The 22,050-nt window shown below is 38.1% G+C and overlaps 2 protein-coding genes across 3 annotated transcripts; both read left to right on the forward strand.

Annotated features, from left to right (window-relative positions):
- The first annotated feature begins 8,880 nt into the window (after nt 1-8,880).
- LOC120293793 (TMV resistance protein N-like) lies at nt 8,881-9,471 on the forward strand. Its single transcript, XM_039313540.1, has one exon. It carries the CDS (start codon nt 8,881-8,883, stop codon nt 9,469-9,471), a length of 591 nt encoding a protein of 196 aa, XP_039169474.1.
- Nucleotides 9,472-10,886: 1,415 nt separating this feature from the next.
- Nucleotides 10,887-21,070, forward strand: LOC104443059 (disease resistance protein RPV1). 2 transcript variants are annotated; one of them, XM_039311948.1, is made up of 3 exons: nt 10,887-11,604; nt 11,718-12,005; nt 18,319-21,070. In XM_039311948.1, the coding sequence occupies exons 1-3, from the start codon at nt 10,912-10,914 to the stop codon at nt 18,463-18,465; spliced, it is 1,128 nt and encodes a 375-aa protein (XP_039167882.1). In that variant the 5' UTR covers nt 10,887-10,911; the 3' UTR covers nt 18,466-21,070. The 2 variants fall into 2 exon arrangements, with proteins under 2 accessions (XP_039167882.1, XP_039167881.1); XM_039311947.1 differs by lacking the exon at nt 18,319-21,070 and adding an exon at nt 12,088-13,016.
- Nucleotides 21,071-22,050: the final 980 nt, after the last annotated feature.

Raw genomic sequence — 22,050 nt, forward strand, 5'->3', positions numbered from 1 at the left:
ATTGTTCACCTGATCCTCGCTCTATTTTGTTCCCCTGTAGGTACCATTTCGTGAATAAAGCAGCCGTGAGGTGCGCTTCTTCTTGAGCTGCAAGTGGGTCGGGCTTTTGGCCTTGAAAAACCAGAGCATTCCTACATTTCCAGATCTGCCATAAGGCTGCAGCAAAGAGGGCTTTCGAGGATTGATCCGTTCGTGAGGTAAGGTTTTCAAAAACCCACTTGTCGATTCGGGTGATCCTCTCTGGGGTTGTGTCGGCTTGAAAGTGGGGGTTTAACCATAGGCTCTTTGTCCAATTGCAGAGGATGAAGAGGTGCTCTGCTGATTCCGGGGCTTGTCTGCATATCTGATAGGTAGGATCATCAAGTATTCTCCTTTTGTGCAGGTTTTCTTTTGAGGGGATTGAGTTGCTACATATACTCCATAGGAAGTGTCTGATTTTTGGGAAAGTTTTGATGTTCCAGATCTTGCTCCATAGTGACTTAAGGGTTTGGTAGGATGAAGACGGGGTGTTTGGAATAGGAGTATCAGATTTGTTGTGCAAGTGGTTGTAGCCACTTTTCACTGTGTATGATCCTGATTTGTTTGCTGTCCACACTAGTCTATCTGGATGGTGTGTTTGGCTTATGGGGATTGCTATGATCTCTTTGGCAACTTCTTCCTCGAACAATTCATGTACTTGTTGGGTATCCCATGTATGTGAGGCCTGATCAATTAACTCAGCCACCACCTGTGGTTCATCCCTATTTGTTGGACCAAACAACTTCCCCGTCGATAGCCAAGTATCTTGTCTGATTCTGATTTGCTGTCCATCTCCTACTGCCCACCTTGATTTAGGTTCAATAGTTTCTCTTCCCATTAATAGGCTTTGCCAATCCCATGAAGGTCGAGAACCCTTATTTGCTGTCCAAAACTCCCCTCTTGGAAAATAAATGCTTTTCAGAACTTTACACCATAGTGCTTCCGGTGTTTGAATAAATCTCCATGCTTGTTTTCCCAGTATTGCTTTGTTAAACTCCGCTAAATCTTTGAAGCCGAGGCCCCCACTGTCTTTCAACAAAAGAAAAAGTTTAGTAAGTGGAATAAAGGCAAGTATCAATTGATCATGCCAATTAGTGTGGATTTGGATTAAATATTAGAAGATAAGCTTTGTTTACCTTAGCAAAAGAAGAATGGAATTCTAGCTCCAGCTTAGGGAAAGCTAATCCTTCTTAATTTAATGAGCAAAACCAAAGCAATCAAAATCTGTTTTTCTAACCTAGAAATGAAAGAAGAGATTCCTCCCCAAAAACATAACAAACAAAGAGAATAGGGGGGATCCATATGCTTCCTTTGCGGTCATGCCAGATTTGTGTAAAGCCCAATGGCCAATTAAAATCTTCTCTTTTTTGAATTGCAACACTTACAATCATCTTGTGTCATTACAATTTAATTTTGTCTAAAACCAAAAGGACTAGGAAAAGCATCTCAATTTGGATCCCTTGATTCACGCAATTATTCAATTTCATACTTTGAATTATATATAAATATGTTGTCAAAAAAGTTAAATATGATTTCAATTGATTTGTGAGCCTCTTCTGTCTCACCTTTTGTTTACAAAATTGAGGTGTGTGTATGAGAAGCCTAATTTTTCTATGATGTTAATTGTGGATATCGATAAAATATTTAACATATATATTTACTTTATTTTTAAAATATTAAAATATTAAATAAACTTTATCTAATAGCTTAAGCTTTCAAAATAGTTGATAATACTCCTATAAAATTTTACATTTATATATATATAAATATACCATGATATTAGATCTCAAACTTAGTGCCCACATTAAAGATGACATAATAACCCGTTTAGGACATGATGCGCCCGTTGCATGATTGTTATTCTTCTTAACATCAAACTCGTATAAAATTAAATCTTGAATTTGTTGGACAAATTTAGATAGATTATTAAAAGGGTCTTTAAATTTTTGCTATCAATCAAGAAGGACCAGCAAAGATTTTAATAGTGCATTACATATCAATACAATACTCGTCAAAAATATTATCATCCTTCTATTTAATCATGCATCAATTGATCTTGCTACTAGATGCAACATTGGATAATTGGATTAAATATGAGGATATTTGCTTTGTTGGGCTTAGCAAAAGTGGAATGGAATTCTAGCTCCCACCTAACAAGAGCTATTTTTTTCTGAATTTAATGAGCAAAACAAAAGCAATTGGATGTGATTGTACAATAAAAGTTCCATAGTGAAAGTAATAATTTTGATGTAATGATTTGATGGTTAACAATATCTTGTCTGCTGGTATCGGAGCCTGCCGGCATAGTGAAAATGAGCAATAATTTTGTTGTTGTGATTGGATGGTGAATATTATTATTACACATGCTGCTACAGGCGGCTATCTTCTCTCTTGGTGATTTTTTTTCTTCTTCTAATAGGTCAACCCCATACTAGTCATCTTCTTTTGTATCAAGCATAATGGAATTCTGGCTCTAGCTGACAAAAGCTAATCCTTCTGAATTAAATGAGCAAAATAAAAGCAATTGCACGTGATTGTATACTAAAAGTTCTATAAGTAATAATATTGATGCAATGATTTGATGGTGAACAATATCTTGTTTGCCAGTATTGGAGCCCACCGCATAGGCTCTGTTTGGCAACATTTCTATTTCTCTAAATTTCTTTTCTTTTGTTGCGTGGGATGGAAAAAGAATAGGAATCTATTTGGTAATATATATTAATTTTTCTATTCCCTAGAATAAAAAAGTAACTGGTGAATAAATTTGGAACAAAAATAAAAAATGGAAAAAAGTTGCTTCTTGTTTCTAGGAACAATTTTTGGAATAAGTCATTTTTTTTCCTTTTCTTTTATTTTTCTTCTTCCTCTTCTAACCGGTCGCCACAGTCAATTGTTGTCGTCGGTCATTGCCCACCTACCGCCCGCCCACCACCACTTCTCCCGTCGCTGGCCATTGCTGCCCTCTGCTGGTTGTCGGCCACCATTACCACTGGCTAGAGGAGGAAGAAGAAGACAGAAAAAAAAAGAAAAGAAAAAAGAAAAGTCTAAACAAATTATTAAAATATTAAAAGAAATTCTACGGTATAAAAAATATGTGGGTCGTATCAAAACGCATTCTTGTTCTTTTCTATTTTGAGAATATAAATTCTGTAGATAGTTACCAAATGCGATTTTTACTTGGAAACTGTTTCAGAAAATAAAAATAGAAAAAAATTGTTTCTGAAAAGAAATTATTCCTTGGAATAAAAATGTTACCAAACGCATCCATATTGAAAGTAAGCTATGATTCTACTGCAGTGATTGGACGGTGCACAATATTATTGCACATGCTGCTACAATTTCTAGTCGCTATCTTCTCTTGGTGATTTTGTTCTTCTAACAAGTCAACCTCATACCGGTCATCTTCTTTTGTATCAAGTAATGGAATTTTGGCACCAGCTGAAAAAAGCTAATCCTTCTAAATTTAATGAGCAAAACAAAAGCAATTGCGCGTGATTGCATAGTAAAAGTTTTACAATGAGAGTAAGTAATAATTTTGTTGCAATGATTTAATGGTAAACAATATCTTGTTTGCTAGTACTGGAGCCCGTCACCGTAGTGAAAGTAAGCAATAACTCTACTACAATGATTGGATGGTGAACAGTATTATTGCACATGCTGCTACAGTTTGTGGCGACTCTCTTCTCTTGGTTTTTCGTCCTTCTTCCAACAAGTCGACCCCATACCAGTCATCTTCTTTTATATCTTTGCTAATGGTGTGATTGGTAGGAGCTTTCCACAATTGGTGGGCTCCTTAATTTCGGAAATGATTTTCTCCATTATTGAAACATATTCATGTGGTGATTGTTCAACAACAAGGTGGGGTTGCCGCAAGAAATTTCTATTGCAAGAATGACGAATTTGATGATCTGGCTAATGTTGTTTGTGATCTCGTGGTGATTTGGGTGGTTTGGTTGATTAACCAACTCCTAACTGATTTTTCAGAAGTTTGTATCTTCAAAGAGCACAAACAACAAAGTTTATCCCCATTCCCGTAATTTATGCATTCTTACCTTAAAGGCCTGCATTTATTTCTTGAGTTATATACATTTTCTTGATAAGTGATCACCAAGCCTCACCTGATCTACACCAAAAAGTCGATGGAGAAATCCATTTCCTATATAATTAAATTTACCAAGTTTTCACTAAAAAGATAAAATTGCTCCAAATCATTCAATTGCAATTTTGTTGGTGGCTCTAGATTCATTAACTTTCCTTTCATTTTAGTTTTCTATTTCAATGTATGATTCAGTTATCATAATTAACAATTTCACATATTTAGTTTTCTTTATTGTAGGAATTTCAAATATATTAAAAACACCATTTCTTTTTTCATTTTTAGATTTTTCTTCCATAAAAAGAAGACCCGATTATGAGTATTCAATTTCCACCTTGAGCTTGACCAGAAAAAATCGAGATATCAAGCTCAAGTAGACTCGATACAATCATGTTATAAAATGAGTTCAAGTTTGAGCTCAATATGTTCAAATATTATCCTTTGCATTTATTTAATTATATATGTATATCACAAATTTTAAATATCTCGCCCTTTATTTTCCAAAACTATCAAATATTTAACTGAACAAAATAATAGAAAGTTCATTAATATGGCGAGATCTCTCAAACAAAGTATTAATGAGCTCAATCTTTTTTTTTTTTTTTTTTTGGTCATGAATAAAATTCTCATTGATAGATTAAGATTTGTTTGGTTTAAGGAAAGCAGAATGGAAGTTTGGCTCCAGCTGAGAAAAGCTAATCATTTTTTTTAATTTAAATAGCACAACAAAAGCAATTGAAATATGCTTTCTCTAGCCTAGAAATAAAGGAAGAAATTCCTTATTCCAGAAAACAAAATAGACAAAAAGGAATAAAGGGATTTATTATGCTTCCTTTGTGGTCACGCCAAATTTGAGTAGACCTAACACACCAATTAAAATTATCTCTTTTATGAATCATACTGCATAAATCATCTAATGTTATTATAATCCAATGTATGTCTAAATAATAATGCACTAAGAAAAACATCTCCATTGGGATCCTGTGATTCACACCATGATTGAATTGCATAGTTTGAATTAGAAAAAAATGTGATTCACACCGTTATTGAATTGCATAGTTTGAATTAGAAACAAATCTATGACCTTTTGTCTTTGCTTAGAACAAAGACAAGTTTATCGTCAAGTCTTTGTCCGACCCGCTTGTGAAGGCAAAGAAAAAGCACCAAAGTACATTTATCTAGTCAATTCGCTTAGCATGCATTGGTCTGGACACAGCCAAATTGCACATCAAATAGACTTGGCGACTCACCCACAACCACAAGACTGGCACAACATGTTTGGCCCACGGAAAATACCGAGAAACATGGGTCGATATCATGAAACAAATGCATAAAGACACTCATTTGAGAATAAAATGTTTCAAAAATCTCAACTTCGTTGGCATCATTGTCAAGGAGGAACCACATTATCTTCACAATTTCCATCAAGAATCGGCTAAAGTTCGGTGAGGGCTCTTTTGCTCAATGAAAGTGATCTATTTTGTACACCTAGTTCGCTAAGCAAAACTCAAATTGCGTGAAAGATTAAAATAAGCATGGACTTGAAATTAAAGAATTTTAACCAATGTCTTCTAATTTTTTGAATAATTAAGTCAATTTAAAGTGTGGGAACTTCTAGGTAGGTTGGCCAACTTAAATTGCAAGGTGACTAATTCTAGGCAAGGGCACCCCTTGCTTGTGGCAGTGAGGGCCGGGACCCTCACCTGTGGTTGGGATCTATTTGGTGCTGAGTCTGAATGGTGTTTTTTTTTTTTTTTTTAAATTAACTGATGAAGGAAGGCCCAGGTAACTTCCAGGCAAGTGGCACACGATAACAAAGTAATGGCAAGTGGAAAATATATACTAAGTTGTCCAATACGTCCAACATCTAACTGAACAAAATAAGAGAAACCTTCTGGCCAACAAATAAAAATAAAAACTTGATTAATATCCCGAGCCTCTTAAGCAGAGTATAAATGAGCTCGATTTTCTTTCTGTTCATGAATAAAATTCGAATTGAAATATTTAAGATTGTGCTAACACGAAGCACACAAAAATGGCTTTTTACTGATACATCATGCTAGCAGGTGGAATAAAATCAAGAATTAATTGATCATGCCAATTAGCGCGAATCTAGATTGAACGTAAGAAGATAAGCTTTGTTTGGCTTAGCAGAATGGAAGTTTGGCTCCAGCTGAGAAAAGTTAATCCTTTTTTAATTTAATTAGCATAACAAAAGCAATTGAAATGTGCTTTTTCTAGCCTAGAAATAAAGGAAGAGATTCCTCATTCCAAAAACAAAATAGACAAAAAGATCAAAGGGGATCATCGATTATGCTTCCTTTGTGGTCACGCCAAATTTGAGTGGACCTAACGGGCCAATTGAAATCATCTCTTTTATGAATCGTATTGCATAAATCATCTTATGTTATTATAATCTTATGAATGTCTAACTGAAAATGCACTAGCAAAAGCATCTCAATTGGCATCCCGTAATTCACACCATGATTAAATTGCATAGTTTGAATTGGAAACAAATCTGTGGCCTTTCGTCTTTGCTTAGAACATAAGTAGGTCCATCGTCATGTCTTTGTCCGATCCTCTTGTGAAGGCAAAGAAAAAGCACTAAAGTGTGTTTATCTAGTCAATTCACTTAGTATGTATTGGTCTACATATAGCCAAATTCCACATCAAGTAGACTTGTGTTTGTTGACTCGTTTTTCTTAAAAATCTAAACGCCAGAAAAATCGGAAAATATAATATTGGAAATATGTTTTCCACGAAATATATTTGGAGAATGGCAACCCACTAGCAAGAACGGCAAAACGTGTTTAAAAACCAGCAAGCTTGGGTTGATATTATCATAAAATCATAAAAGTCACACCTTTGAAATTAAAATGTTTGAAAAATTTCAACTTTGTTGGAATGATTGTGAAAGAGGAGCCACGTTTACTTCGCAATTTCCATATAAAACGTCGCAGACATGAATCCAATGCGAAATCAATTAATGTGCATGACAAACTACAATTTCTGTTCCAATTTTTTTTTCTATTCCAGACTTGTTTTTGGAATAGAAATCCGTTTGATAAATCTATTCCATTTTTCTATTTCTAAAATACATTTCGTTCCAGAAATAGGTTTGGAATATAAATCAGTAGAGAAATTTTCTACTTCTCTATTTCTGGAATATAAATCAGAAGTAGAAAATTTCTACTTCTCTATTTCTGGAATAGAAATGAGAAATAAAAATTATTCTCATCATTCGTCAATCGGTTCTTCATCCGTCACTGTCGACCACCGTCTCGGTGGTTGCTCACCGTTGCTGCCGTCGGTCGCCGCCGCCGGTCGCCGGCGGTTGCCAACCTCCAGCCACCGCCGCCGCCTGGTCGCTGGGCCCACCGCCATCTAAAAAGAAAATTTTGTGTGTGTTATTAAACGAATTTCCATTTTTAGAGTATAAATTTTGTGTCGTTATCAAACGGTTATTTTTCATAAAAACTCTTCTAGAAATAGAAATAAAAAAATATATTTCTCTTCCGAACCTATTTCTAGAACATAATGGTTATCATTCACCTCCTAAACAAGCAACATGGATGAATCAAATCCCAATAGAATCTACATTTGATTGTAGTATCAGCATGCAATTTTATTTAGTGAGTAATTTCAATTGGCAAAGAATTTCATTTTGTCATCGTTCAATCTAGTATCGTAGTGCAATCATAACGTGCAGTCTTAGTCTATATTCAGTTTCATGTAACTTCATCGCAATAGCGAATAATTTTGCAGTTAACATGCAATCTCTAGTCAGCATATGATTTTATAGCAGCCCAAAATTTTCAAGACAAGTGTGTGTGTTCATAAGATCGTTATAGGGGATTTTGGAAGTCTAACTGAGGGGAGCCTTACACAACTACAGCTAGTTGTATAAAAATTCAATCCGAAAAATTACTTATTTTATGTCAAACAACTTGAATTAGTGTTCTGGACATAGTAACAAAGTAATGGCAAGGGTAGCACGTGACGGTTCCTCTAAAGACTTCCATCAATTATTTCTTCAATTAGTTGGTGCAAGTCTGATTTTTTTTTTTCCTCTTCTTCTTTCATATACATGAAGGAAGGCCGCAGGTGGCTTCCAGGCAAATGGAGCTTAGTAACAATGTAATGCTAAAATATATTTCCGAGATCACCTCCGACGACGACTTCCATCAATTCTTTCTTCAACTTAGCCTCCTATTTAGTGCGATCCGTATGGCCCTTCTTTTAAGCTTATGAAGGAAGGCTGCAAGTGACGTCCAGGGAAAGGATTATTTCCTCAACCGAACGATCTCACTCTGTTTGCGTGGGGGCTTTTAGGCAAAGGAGCAAAGTGGACAAGGCAAGGGAAGTTTCATTAGATGTTCGTGTATTATAAATGATAGAGGGGAAGAGCTTCATTTTTTAGTTGGTCTGTTGTACTTGTTTCCGAGACCAAACAGACTTGCCTCTTCATAGGCTCGTTTCCACTGCCGTTCTTCAGTTAATTTCTCTGAATATTATATCTGCTTGCTCTTTTTGCTTGCTGAACATTATTTTTAACTATCACAACTCAAGCTAGAGAACACCAACTACAACTACCGACTAGAGACTTGAATGTTAGAGAAGTCTAGCATTTTGTGGAGATTTGATCAAGACGTCCACAGCTTTATCAAGTATCAGACTCAGACTTCCGAGTCACCCAGCGGACTAGATTAAGAGATCAATCACTCCATCGTCCTCCCAGAATGAATAGAAAGAGTGAGGCAGAAGAGATGGTGGTGCCTGCAGTGACGGCGATGGAGGCGGTGACAGCAGCTCCAGCAAGTAGTAGCCATGATGGCGGATCAGAGAGGGGGCTGATGGCGGTGACAGCACTGGCAAACAGTAGCCATGATGGTGAATTGGGGGGCTATGAGGTATTCTTAAGCTTCAGAGGGCCTGACACCCGCTTAACCATTGCGGATTCTCTCTACGAAGCCATTAAAGATGTAGGGATCCGCGTTTTCAAAGACGACAAAGAGCTCCGAGTTGGTAAAGAGATTGGAGGCAGTCTTTTGCAAGCAATCGACGAATCCAGAATTTACATCCCGATTTTCTCCAAAAATTACGCTTCAAGTAAGTGGTGCCTCCGTGAGCTCACGTACATAGTGAAGTCATCGAGAGATGATGCTGAGAAAGTGATACTCCCTATATTCTACTACGTGGATGCGGATGATGTTAAGCTAAAGACCGAGTTATATAGACAAGCCCTCCAAAAGCACGAGAATGACTCCGGGAAGGATACGGCAAAGCAGTGGGAGGAGGCTTTAAAAGAGGTTGTCAGAATTAAAGGATGGAATCTAAAAGATTACCGGTATCGTTAGCTTCTTCCGTTAAGTTTATTTCCATTTTGTCAATTTCGAGATTACTTTCAGTTTGCTGCTGTTCAATCTTATATGATGTATGGTTGGATCGGACGCAGTGAGGGAGCGAGAAATTTTGCTCTGGGAGCAAGGTTTCTTGCACAAATTGACTTTTCACTTTTAATCCCAAGTTATGGTAACAATAGTCTCAAGGTATATCAACTTAATTAATTAATTAATAGAGCAAAAAAAATTATTTATTAAAATCTAAGTGTGATAGAATAGTAATGCACATATGTGTGAAAAAGAAAATCTTAAATCTCTTAACTTTCCAGCTTATTTTTCGGCTAGCAAAATATTTCAAAAAAACTTTGGTCGTTGCTCTTGCTTTACCATGAACCTATTCACGGCCCCAAACCTCATTTAGGGCACCACGGGGTGAAGATTTCCTTTGCCTTGTGACCATCCTAGTTTTCAAGTTGTCAACTTTTATATGAAACAACCAACCTTAATTTGTGTCTTGCCAACTTCTTTTCGATTATTTTACAAACTAATTTTAGGTTACCTGTGTTTATTCGAGTCATTTACTAGGTTTATTTGATCGTTTGCTGACTAACAACTTTTATAAAACCTACCATCTCTTATTTGAATTTTGTACTTCACATTTCAAAATTACCAATATTTGAAACAAATTGCTAACCCTAATATGAGGTTCATACAAACTAATCTCTAATTAAGTTAAGAACTAATTTAAGTTACCTACTCTTATGTGAGCCTCTTATCAATATTTAATTTTTGCTTGAAAATTCCCAACTTTCGTAACAAACTTTTGTTAACAACTGACCCACTTTTATTAGCATAGTTCACGAACATTCTTACGGTAGGAACTCTATTATCAAATTACCAAGTATAATATGAGTAACTTACCAACTTATTCCGATTAAATTACTAACAAATTTAATGTGAGTGATGAGATTGCTAACTTAAACTAGTTGGTAGATTATTTGGAAAAATGATGGTTGCATGTTATGTATGTGGCAGCCAATATAAACTTACAAAGCTCGTGGTGGAAGAGGTTTCAAATTTGCTATGGACAAGACATACGGACATGTCTAATCATTTGGTGGGAATTAAGGATCGAATGGATGACATTATGAAGCTGCTAGATCTAGGAGCTTTTGATGTACGGTTTATTGTGATTCACGGTATGGGTGGCATCGGAAAGACGACACTAGCCGAGGCCGTCTTCAGGCAAATCTACCCTCAATTTCGGGGTCATTGTTGCTTTCTTAAAGATGTTCGAACTCATGATATAATAGGCTTACAAAAGAAATTGCTGTTTGACATTCTCAATCTTAGTTGCACAAACCCCTTCTTCATTGATGAAGGAGCTAACGTGATCAAGACAAGATTTCTTGGCAAGAAAGTCCTCTCGATGACATTGACAACTGGGACCAAATCATGAGGCTTGCAGGTGAGCCCAACTGGTTTGGTGGGGGTAGTAGAATCATCATAACAACAAGGAATATTGAATTCTTGGTAAAGGAAGGTGAGGATGACAATCTCCCAATCCCTAATGGTGGACAATTTTCATTCTACGATATGCTGGAGATGAATTCACATTATTCTCTTGAACTTTTCTGTGAGCGTGCCTTGGGATGTGCCAAGCCTCCGCTTAGTTACATGGATATCACAAAAAGGCTAATCGATGCACTAGGAGGACTTCCATTGGCTCTCAATGTCGTAGGTTCCACGCTCCGTGGAAAATGCCCAAGTACATGGGAAAATGCCCTATGTAAGTTAAAGAAGGTGATGAATGAGGATGTCAAGAAGAAGCTGATGATAAGCTATGAAGCATTAGATCATAATCAACAACAAATTTATCTTGATATTGCATGTTTCTTCGTCAACGAAAAGAAAACAATTGTAGTTAAATATTGGGATGTGATTTTTGGGTATTCGACCGAAATCGAGGTCAATATCCTCAAGCGCATGTCTTTGATAAAAATATCCAACGATAATAAACTATGGATGCATGACCAACTTAGAGACCTTGGAAGGAGTATCGTCCATCCAGAAAGTGGCGAAATCCATATGAAGGGTACAAGATTGTGGTCTCCCAAGGATGCCTTTCATATAGTGCGAACAGAAACGGTAATCTTTACCCTAAAAGTTTTCTAGTGCATCTATTAGCATGATCACCTTTTTGATCTAATTTCGAGTCAAACTAACATATGTTTTCATTGGTTGCTACTTTTATTTTCTAGGGAACCAAGGACGTAGTGGCGCTCAATCTTGGTACACTTGACCCCCATAAGACATACATATTTAAGCGCAAGCAATTCATGGGCTTGGTCAATCTTAGGTTCCTTCAATTGAACCATGGAAATTTTGAAGGAGACTTTAAGAATGTTTTCTTCGAGTTGAGATGGCTCTCTTGGAGCAATTGCCCTTCGAAATTCCGAGCTACCAACTTTGGGTTGAAGAACCTAACGATTCTCATGCTATATGGGAATAACGTTACTGAAGATTGGGGAGGATGGTGTCAAATCATGGTATGATCTCACAACATACTTTTGCATTACATTTACTCTTTTACTCTTCCTCTTTTCTGAGTTTCAAACAATTACTTTATAGGTGGCAGAACAATTGAAAATCCTACAGCTTGAGGACTGTCCATTCCTTAGAAAGATGCCCAAGTTCTCCACATTCTCGCAGCTAGAGAAATTGATTCTTAGATGCATTCGACTAAGAAAGATTGACAAGTCCATTGGCAATCTACAACATCTTGATTACCTAGAGATAAAGAGTGAAGCTATTGAGTCGCCATCGGAGTCCATTGGCAGTTTAAAATCTTTGACAGTGCTAAGAATAGAACGGACACCCTCAAGGAAGCCTCACTCAATTGGCAATTTAGCAAATGTGAAGTCTCTAATCTTGCCATGCAAGGAAATTCAAAAGCTTCCTGACTCTATCGGACAATTGGAGTCACTACTTGAGCTAGATGTCCAATATTTAAAAATTAGTGAATTACCTCATTCTATTGGAAATCTTGAAAGGTTAAAAGTTTTACGCATTTGGAATTCCTATCTAGAAAAGCTACCAGACTCGATTGGGAGGCTCCAATCATTGGTCGAGTTGAATTTGAGTGATTCAAGAATCAAGAGCTTACCTGATTGTATTGGAAATCTCAAAAAGTTGAAGGTACTAAATCTCCATGATAGTTGCATAAGTGAACTTCCGAAAACCATAGGAATGTTGGAAAATCTAGAAGAGTTAGATGCCTGCTCTGAATATCTGGTGGGGAAATTCCAAGTGAAATCGGGGCACTATCCTCATTGAAATATCTATACTTAGGCAACGGTCACTTTAGTGGATTGCCCACAACGATCAATCAACTTACAAATCTCAAAAGACTTTATTTAGAGCACTGTAATTCAATCCAACAGCTGCCGGAGCTTCCCAAGAGTCTAACGTTTTTAACCATTACATCAGATTCACTGACCACGATCCCCGACTGCTCAAACCTAACCAATTTAGTTAACCTTACGATAATTGGAAATTCAATTGAAGAAGCCAACATAGAGGGGATCGTGAGACTACCTGCTCCGGAACGAATGGTCCTCCGTGTTGGAAAAATGGCCTTGCCTCCAACCGATTTTAGTTCCCTCTCTCAGCTACGAAGCCTCGACATAAATTATGCTAAGCTCCAATCTCTTATCGGGTTCCCATCCATCCTTCAATATTTGTCGTTATGGGATGTCCAGTCACCAACAGATTGGTCAGTCTTTTCCAACTTGGAGAATTTGTCGACGCTGTCTATTGATAGATATTCGTTGAGAGAGATTCAATTTGAGGTGCTTGGAGAGCTACGGAAATTCAATACATTGCGGATGTACGACTGTCCATTGCTTAAGACATTGCTCTTTCTGCCTTGTTTGAAGGAGATCCAGTGTTTGTCCCTGAGCAGATTGCCTCAGCTAACTGAGATTCAGGGTTTGGGAGAATTGAAATCGTTGCAGCGTTTGTATTTTGGGGTATGCAATTCCATCAAAAGCTTAAGTGAATATGATCTATCTAATCTACAGAATCTGAAACATTTGTGGTTCTGGAGATGTGAATCATTGGAGAGGGTGCTGGGTGTGCCAAAATCTTGTGAACTTGAGGTTGATGATTGCCCGAGGTTCAATAGAGATTGATAAGATATGTATCATTTGATTGGCAAAGATAGTTGATGATGGTAAGTCCATAGAACTAGAGTTAGTTTTTTGTTGTGTCCTGTTTTGTGAGTTTTCCTTTAGCTAACCTTTCATCTTGGTTCTGGAATCACCTCTTGCATTCGTTCATCCTGTTGTCTCTGAGGGAAAATCCTCTTTCATGTATCGTGAACGCGTGATACGTTGACTTGCCTACTTGACGATGGTGATACCTAGCTGGTGTATGTTGTGCACCAGCATAACATCAGGATTGACATGCTTCGCGGCACCTGGCATACTAAAGATGCTGACAAATGCTAGGTTTTGTTGTAAGGCTGAGGTGGTTGAGACTTGAGAGTATTGGTGTGACATCTCAGATTTTCAGTCTTGTTTTCTACTAAATAAATCGGGCATTTCATTGACGCGTCTATAGGGCTGTTCTTAGAGCTGATCACTCTTGAGATAACTAGACTATCTGGGGAAATCATTAAGAATTTTAAGGCAAATAGACTTGAGAATTCGACTAGGAATCGGCTTTTTGACTGTGCTCATCTTTAGAGGTCATTACGGCACAGTATAAAATCAATTTGAAATCAGAGATATGTTGGTTCGACTGAGATGTATGGCTAATCGTGGGTGACACCACTAAATTAGAAAAATTCTCATCGATTAACACTAGACTGATTTTCTTATTGTTTTGGTACCCTGTGTCTGTATTTGGATCATCGGGATTTTCACAACAATCGAGAGTCGCTAATGAGTCGAGTGGGTTCATAGTGGCTCGAAGAAAATTGACCACGAGTCATTTGCACTAAAAATTTCTGAAAGTTACCCGATAGCCTAGGTCACGCTAAAAACGTGTCGAATGGAAATTAACCGTGAACTTAAGTCCGATTTCAGAAATTGAAAGTTTGTGATGTCACGATAATTTTAGGAACGTCGACTTGGTCTCAGAAGATTTTTCGGAGATTCTGGGATTTTTACGGAAAATCGATTCGGACGTCGCGGAAATTAACGGAAATTCGGATTGGCCGAATTGAAGAGATTTTCGACTTGCAAACCGAGCTATATGGCGAAGGGGACTTACAGAAATTATGTGGACTTTTTCTACACCAACATTGACTTTGAATTTGGGAAATTGTTGAAAATATTGAAGACTAAAATATGAAATTCGGAGCCTAGGATGAGAGGGTGCATTAATTTCATCAAAATTTGGGCAATTGGTGGAAATTATATTGGGAAAGTATTAGGGGACATGGTATTCAATGGAGGGGATAAATCCATTGACTTTACCCCTTAATCCTATCTTTTTATAAAGCAAAACCAGCTGGCCTCCCGTCGTTGTCGGTCGCTCCCTCCGTCTCTATCTCTTCCTCTCTCCTTCACAACCTTGGTCTTCTGCTTTTGCTTTTAAAATTTTCTTTCCTCTCTCGGACGAGCTGTTCCTGCTCTCCTTCATTTCCCTCCTTCGAACAGCCCATATTCCACTGAGTTCCCCAGCTGAAGACGTCCAACACTTGCTGCTCTTTGGTCAACACTCTCTCCACAGAAGCCCTTTCGTTTGACCGCATATCCTCATGCCAGCTGCCCCACTTCACCGAAGCAGTCCATCATCTCGTTCGTGTCTTGCGAGCAGCCACGAGGACCTGCAGCCACGCCAGCTTCACCGGTTCCCTTCACCCGCGTATCTCACTGCCACACGTCCGCGGTTTGCTCCTCCTTGGTCAAAATCAGCAAGCTTCTCCATGATTGACTGAAGCTGCCAGCATCTTCACGTCCGCACGGCCCACGGTCTCTCCACCAGCGAGCTTCTGTCCACGTCCAGTCAACCTTCCCCGTCGAACTCCCCATTTTGTTGACCACCGAGCGAAGCTGCTTCTCCTCTTTGCCGCGCCAATTGAAGCCAGCGAAGCCTGCAGCAGTCAATCCGCCCATTTCTCCTCTTGCGTGTGTCTTCGGTTAGCTGAAGTCCATGCGCCCAGCCACCGAGTCAACCGAAGTCGCACGCCAGCGAAGCCCGTAATTTCCAGCGTCTTCGGTCCATTCAAGCTGCAGCCCAACGTCAGTTCAGTTCGTAGCTTCAGTCCACGTGAATTTTGGGCCCATCTTCAAATCAGAAAAGCCCAAGTAACAGCTCAGCCCAGCAGTTGATCCATTTGAGGCCCAGGTCCGCAAGTGCAGCCCATCTTCTGTTTTCAGCCCTCAAGACCAAGAGGCCCAGCAACCCGAAGCCCAACTTCCATGAGCCCAATCCAGCGAGGCCCAAGCAAGTTAGGCCCAAGCCCAGCTTTTGCTGTGGGCTTGCGAGGCTTGTAGGCCCGGCCCGAGTGTCCGTCGATGCCGCCGAAAGTTTGGTTTGACGCGCCGTGCGGTGATCCAGTCCCCGCTTTTAATCAAGTGAGTAATCTCACTAATCCTTGCTTAGTAGACTAATGATGTTTAAGGGTTGATTAGATTTAATTAAGTGCAATTATGTGGTTAGATTATAGTAGATTAGTGATTATTAGATAATTGTGATGCATGTTAGACAATTGAATTGTGCAATTAGCAAGTAGAGACGTACTATTATTTATTGAATGCATCTCAAGATTTTTCTCGACCCGTTTCGGGCTCCAATCAAGCATTACGAGCCTAAATTGGATTTTTAGTATTTATTTATTAATTTTCGAAATTAATTATTTAATTATTTATTTTTCGGAAATTAGGCAATGATAGCCAACGACCGAAATTTCGTGCTAATTGTCGTGGTGCAGTCCATTTATTTATTTGAGCTCTACGTTGTGTTGAATTGAATTAATTGTGCAATTTGAGGAATTATTCCTAAATTGATTGAAATTGAGTGAAATTGAATGATTGATCGGTAGATAGCTGAGTGTGGTTATTTAGCATTGACAATGCTTTGATGAGTTGTAAAGTAGAGAAAATCGTGAGGTTGAACTAAGAATAATCTTGGCTGAGATCGATCAGGTACGAGGTATAGACATACGTGGTTCGGTGATAAGGAAATCACTGGTGAAAATGGCGCCTTAAAACGTACGAGTGCTGTCTATTACCTACATCAATATAGATATACGTGGTTCGGTGATAAGGAAATCACTGGTGAAAACGGCGCTTTAAAGAACGCACGATTGCTGTCTACTGCATGCCTCATTACGGACATACGTGGTTCGGTGATTAAGAATATCACTGGTGAAAACGGCGCCTTAAAGAACACACGAGTGCTATCCAGTACATATGTCACCTTGGCGAAAATGACGCCCGAGAGCATTACTGTAGCTCTGTGACTGAGAATGCAAATGGGAGGTTTTATAATGAGAAGTGATTTGACTTGGAAATGGTCCGGTTGACATGTAATTGATTAGGTCGATTGATCAATGATTTGATCCGTTGTCGTGAATTGACTCATTGAGTGGAAGTGACCTTGAATGGTCCGATTGACATGTAATCGACTAGGTCGATTGATTGAGATATCGATCTGTGATTGCTTAGGTGCTTATTGAACTGTACTAATATGTAGGTGGAATCTGAGGCTAAGGTAAGTCCTCTGACCCGTGTGTGTATAGGCAGCCCGATTAGCGTATTGGTTTCCTAATTGAGTATTAGTGGGGTAAAACTTGCTGAGACGTAATCCCATCCCAGTTGTGGGACAACATTTCATGCCCGTGGATGAGCCTGTGAAGAAGGAACCAGAAGAGGACGATGAGCCAGTAAAAGATGAAGAGCTTGAAGGATGTGAGCTTAGTGAAGAACAGTTAGAAGATGATCAGGATGATCTTGAGTACGACCCGGATAAGGATTGAGATCCCATCCTCTTTTGTGAACATTGTGTTGTGTATATAGAGTGTGACTAGAATGTTATGAATAGTCTTGTGAATAGACTTTGAGTCATGCCATGTATAAAGGTTCGGTTGTGAATTTCAATATGAAAAATATGGCATTGCTTTTCTATCCCATTGTTTTATTGTCTGGGGATTTATAACTGCTTCCGCATGTGCTTAATAAATGAAAAGGTCGGCGATACATAGTTCTGGGATATCGCATTATAAAATCGACCAAGTGAGAAGGATGTGTGCGTGCTCGAGGATCAGGGCGTGACAATTGGTCTCACCTTATGGAGTGTTTTTAATATCAGTAAAGAACAATCATGATTTACGAGGACTGAAATAAAGGAATTGATGCTTGGTTAGCAAAAGAGTGAATCCTTGATACCTATTATGCAATATGAGTGATTTAGTTATTTCCTTCATGAAGAATTAGAGGTGTTTTTCTGGTTACTTCTGAACTGACGTGGAGAAGCTTCAAGTCTTGAGTCATAGTGTGATTTGTGAACTATCTTTCTTCATTCTAGTAGTTAACCATTTATGTGTGAAATTTGTGCTGCGAGACAATTGATATTGGAGTAAACTTGTCTATATGGTCAAACCACTATTTCTTTGAAGACTAGGTTTAGCTGCATCGGGTTGTGCATTTTGCAATTTCTGGTGTTAGGAAAGAGGACCTTTGTGTCGTTGAAGACTAGATTTTGTTAATTCTTTTAGCTGACTTATTGCACCTTTCCTCATCTCTCTCTCTTTCTGTGCTTATAATGTTGTTACCGTTAACTTGTTAAATAAACATGTTTGATCTTTGTGTCTATCATTTTACATTTGCTGATAAAACGTTTTTGCACAAGCTCCTTCAACACCATGGTGAAATGTTCTTTTACATGGACGTCCAGGCTTTGGCAAGACATATTATTGATGCTACAACAATGACTTGTTATCTTCAATCCATATCAGTAAAAGGGCGAGCTGTGGATAAGTGCATCGGTACTTTTTAGCAAGCCGCAAGGGTCTTCTTTTCGACTACATGGATGTTTATTGAGTTCCATTATGCAATCTTGTATTGAACTCTGTTATTTCCATACGTTTCACAATTTTGTGCTTTCTTCTTTTGCTTTTGTATGCATTTAATAGAGGTCCCTTCATCTATGCTAGCAGTCGAAATAGGATAATTGCTAGCAGCAATGAGGATCCTACCACTATAGCCAAGATGCTCTAATTGTATTATTTTAAACAATAGCAATGAGGATTTTCCCATAACCAATGAAGAGCCAAGTTAAAATGGTTCTTGAGTTTTCTCACGCATGAATGAGAGAATCCTCTATGAAGATTAAGAGAAAGATTAAGATGTAAGATATTTGAAGTTTTCCTCTACTAGAAATTTGAAATTTATGATCAAATGTCTACTGGATCATATGTTCTGCATTGACAGCATTGATTTTGTGAACAAACTAGAGAAATTTTGAATATTTGAGAGTAATGGTAATTTTAAAATTACAGGTCTGGATATATTCTCGAAGGCAACAGCTATTGCACCTTGCCTTCTCTTTTTTCATGAATTTGATTCCATTGTGCTGAAGAGGGGGCATGATAATACGGGGGTCACTGACCATGTCATCAATAAGTTAGTTTCTTGCATTCAATGACACTTATAAAGTGGTCATGTGAAATATAGTTGATGGTATGACTCACTAATAGTATGTCATTCATTGGTGCAGTTTTTTTTACTGAATCAGATGGTGTTGAAGTTTTAAGTGGTGTGTTTGTGTTAGTAGGGACAAGGTAATAATTTCGTCTTACATGGTAACAAAAAGTACTCTCTTTACATAGCACACTAACTATAAACTACTGTTGGAAATTGCATGGCCATTATGAATGCTTTGCCAAAAAAATTTCTATGAAGCATTTAATATGAAGACTGCGTAATAACCTTCAAGGCAGACTATTAAATGCTAGACATGACTTTTCCTTGATTTAGAATTGTTTAACTTCGGATAGATAGTATTGGATAAACTACATATGTATCAAAGAAGGTAACAAACGACAGGATTGCTTGAATTACTTTTTAGTTGCTGAAGTAGCTTACAAGAAGTGTATTGAATTGGTCTTGAGCCTCTTCAACAGCATCAACGGATGTTGATCATTTCAGTTTGGGTGTGCCAAAATCTTGTGAACTCATCATCATTGACTGCCCAAAGCTCAATAGAGATGGATAAGGTATGTATCATTTGATTGGCAAAGATAGTCGATGATGGCAAGTCCATAGAACTAGAGTTCGTTTTTTGCTGTGTCCTGTTTTGTGAGTTTTCTTTCAACTAAGCTTTCATCTTAGTTCTAGAACCACCGCTTGCATTCGTTCATCCTCTTATCTCTGAGCAAAATTCCTTTTTCGCATGTCATGAACATGCGGTACTTTCACTTGCCTCCATGGTGGTGATGCTTTGCTGGTTTATGTTGCGCATCAGCATAATGTTGGGGTTGACATACTTCACGGAACGTAACTTGCTTAGAAAGTAAGAACACTGAAGATGCTAACAAATAGGTTTTGTTGAAAGGTAGAGGTGGTTGAGAGTACTGGTCATACCTTATGTAGTGTTTTTTCAATTTCACTACAGAACAATCATGATTTGTGAGGAATGAAATTAAGGACTTAACGCCTCATTAGCGAAAGAGTGAATTGTTGATACCTTTTATGCTGTATGAGTTATTTAGTTACTTCCTTCATGAAGAATTGGAGGTGCTTTTGTAGTTACTTTTGAACTTACATTGAGTTTGTTTGTCTCTTTGTTATTCGTTCATTCCCTCTTATCTTAAATTACCAAACACAGTTGGGGAAGATGTTGCAATCCGCCAAATAAGGCATTTACGTTCTTGAATTCTTATTTGTTGTGTTGATGGCTTAATGTGCTAAGTATTAACCTTAGCTTTCGTTTATTGAAGTACTTATTTTTAGTACTCATGATTAGCTTAATCAAAGTACATCATTTATTTCATAGATCTTGATTAAGTCAGTCAAGTAGTAGACGTGTTTGGAAACCGAAACTTGAAAGATCCGCAACTTCCTTTCATATCCTTGAGTGTGCTTCCCACATACTTCATGCTGTCTGATCGCTTAATTCACTTTATCTTGCTAGATGAGGGATTTGTTATGTTGTTAAAAAATGGAGTTGTTCCTCATACTCAAAATGTGCAAGGATCCTATTATTATGATATGAGTGTCTTTCTTGATCGAGTATCTCGACAAGCAATACTTATCTATGTAGTTGATTCCCAAGTGTCTGTTCTCCATTAAGTTGCTTTACTTTTCATGTAACGTCAAAGTCATCTTTTTATGATAAGCTGTCTAAACCTTCTTTTGCAGATTGACAATCAAGTGAAGGGAGCTAGTGGTCATGTTCTGCAGAATCTTCAATGAGATGATGGGTTTACCTGAGATTTTGGGACTTAACTACCTATTATTGTTTCCCTGATGCATTTTGTATTCTTGTGAGTGAGGTAGATTATGCATGGATTTTGTTCAAGAAAGCTTGTATAATTGCATTGGTTGTGTCTGAGCTATAGCTATTGTTTATTCTTTTTGGTGACTCATAACACCTTTCCTCATCTTGCTCTCCTTCTATCTCTGTCTAAAATGTGGTTATTGTTAACTTGTTAAATAAACCTATTTCTTCTTCGTGTCTATCATTCTTACATTTGCTGATGTAAAATGTTTTTGTGCCAAGATCCTATAAGGAATGGTTAAATGTTCATTTACTTGGACGTCTGGGCTTTGGCAAGACACACATTGTTGGTTCTGCAGCAGTAGCTTGTCCTCTTCAATCCATATAAGTGAAAGTGCTGAGACGTTCAATGAGTACACTTGTACTTTTGAGCAAGCTGTAAGAGGCTTCTTTTCAACTTCACCAATGTTGATTGAATTCCATTGTGCAATCTTGTATTAAACTTTGATATTCCAGACATTCCACAATTTTGTGCTTTCTTTTGTTGCTTTTGTATGCATTTAACAGAGGTCCCTTCATGTATGTTAGCAGTCGAAATCGGATAACTAGAGCAGCAATAAGGATGCTCCCATTGCAGCCAAGGTGTTTTAACTAAATTATTGTCAACAACAGCTCCCATAACCATTGAAGTGGCCAAATTAAAATGGTTGATGAGTTTCCTCATGCATGAATGAGAGGATCCTCCATGACCATTTGGTTAAGAGAGAGATTACGATGTAAAATATTTGAAGCTTCTCTCTATTTGAAATTGGTGACTAAAGGGTGCATGACAACCATTTTATTCCAAAAATAGTTTACGGAATAGAAATATATTTTTCTATTTCTATTTCTAGAAGAGTTTCTAAGCAAAAATAACCGTTTGATAACGACACACAATTTCTACTCTAAAAATAGAAATTCGTTTGATAATGACACAAAATTTCTTCATTTCGAACGGCGATGGACCGATGATCGGCGGGATGGACGGCTAGCGGCCGGCGGCGGTGGTTGGCGGCGGCGGCGGTGACCGGCGATGACCGTGATCAGCGACTGCGGCGGCGGCGGCGGCGGCGAAGCGACCGACAACCGACGGTGGCGGTGGTG

This window comes from Eucalyptus grandis, chromosome 5 (assembly GCF_016545825.1).
Source record: "Eucalyptus grandis isolate ANBG69807.140 chromosome 5, ASM1654582v1, whole genome shotgun sequence".
NCBI classification, from domain to species: domain Eukaryota; kingdom Viridiplantae; phylum Streptophyta; class Magnoliopsida; order Myrtales; family Myrtaceae; genus Eucalyptus; species Eucalyptus grandis.

What these genes read in the sequence shown, in the direction of transcription:
- LOC120293793 (XM_039313540.1), top strand. Translation starts at nt 8,881, where the DNA reads ATGGTGGTGCCTGCAGTGACGGCGATGGAGGCGGTGACAGCAGCTCCA.
- LOC104443059 (XM_039311947.1), top strand. Translation starts at nt 10,912, where the DNA reads ATGAGGCTTGCAGGTGAGCCCAACTGGTTTGGTGGGGGTAGTAGAATC. An exon ending in ATATAGTGCGAACAGAAACG is followed by an intron (nt 11,605 to 11,717) that starts GTAATCTTTACC and finishes TTTATTTTCTAG; the next exon opens with GGAACCAAGGACGTAGTGGC. An exon ending in GAGGATGGTGTCAAATCATG is followed by an intron (nt 12,006 to 12,087) that starts GTATGATCTCAC and finishes ATTACTTTATAG; the next exon opens with GTGGCAGAACAATTGAAAAT.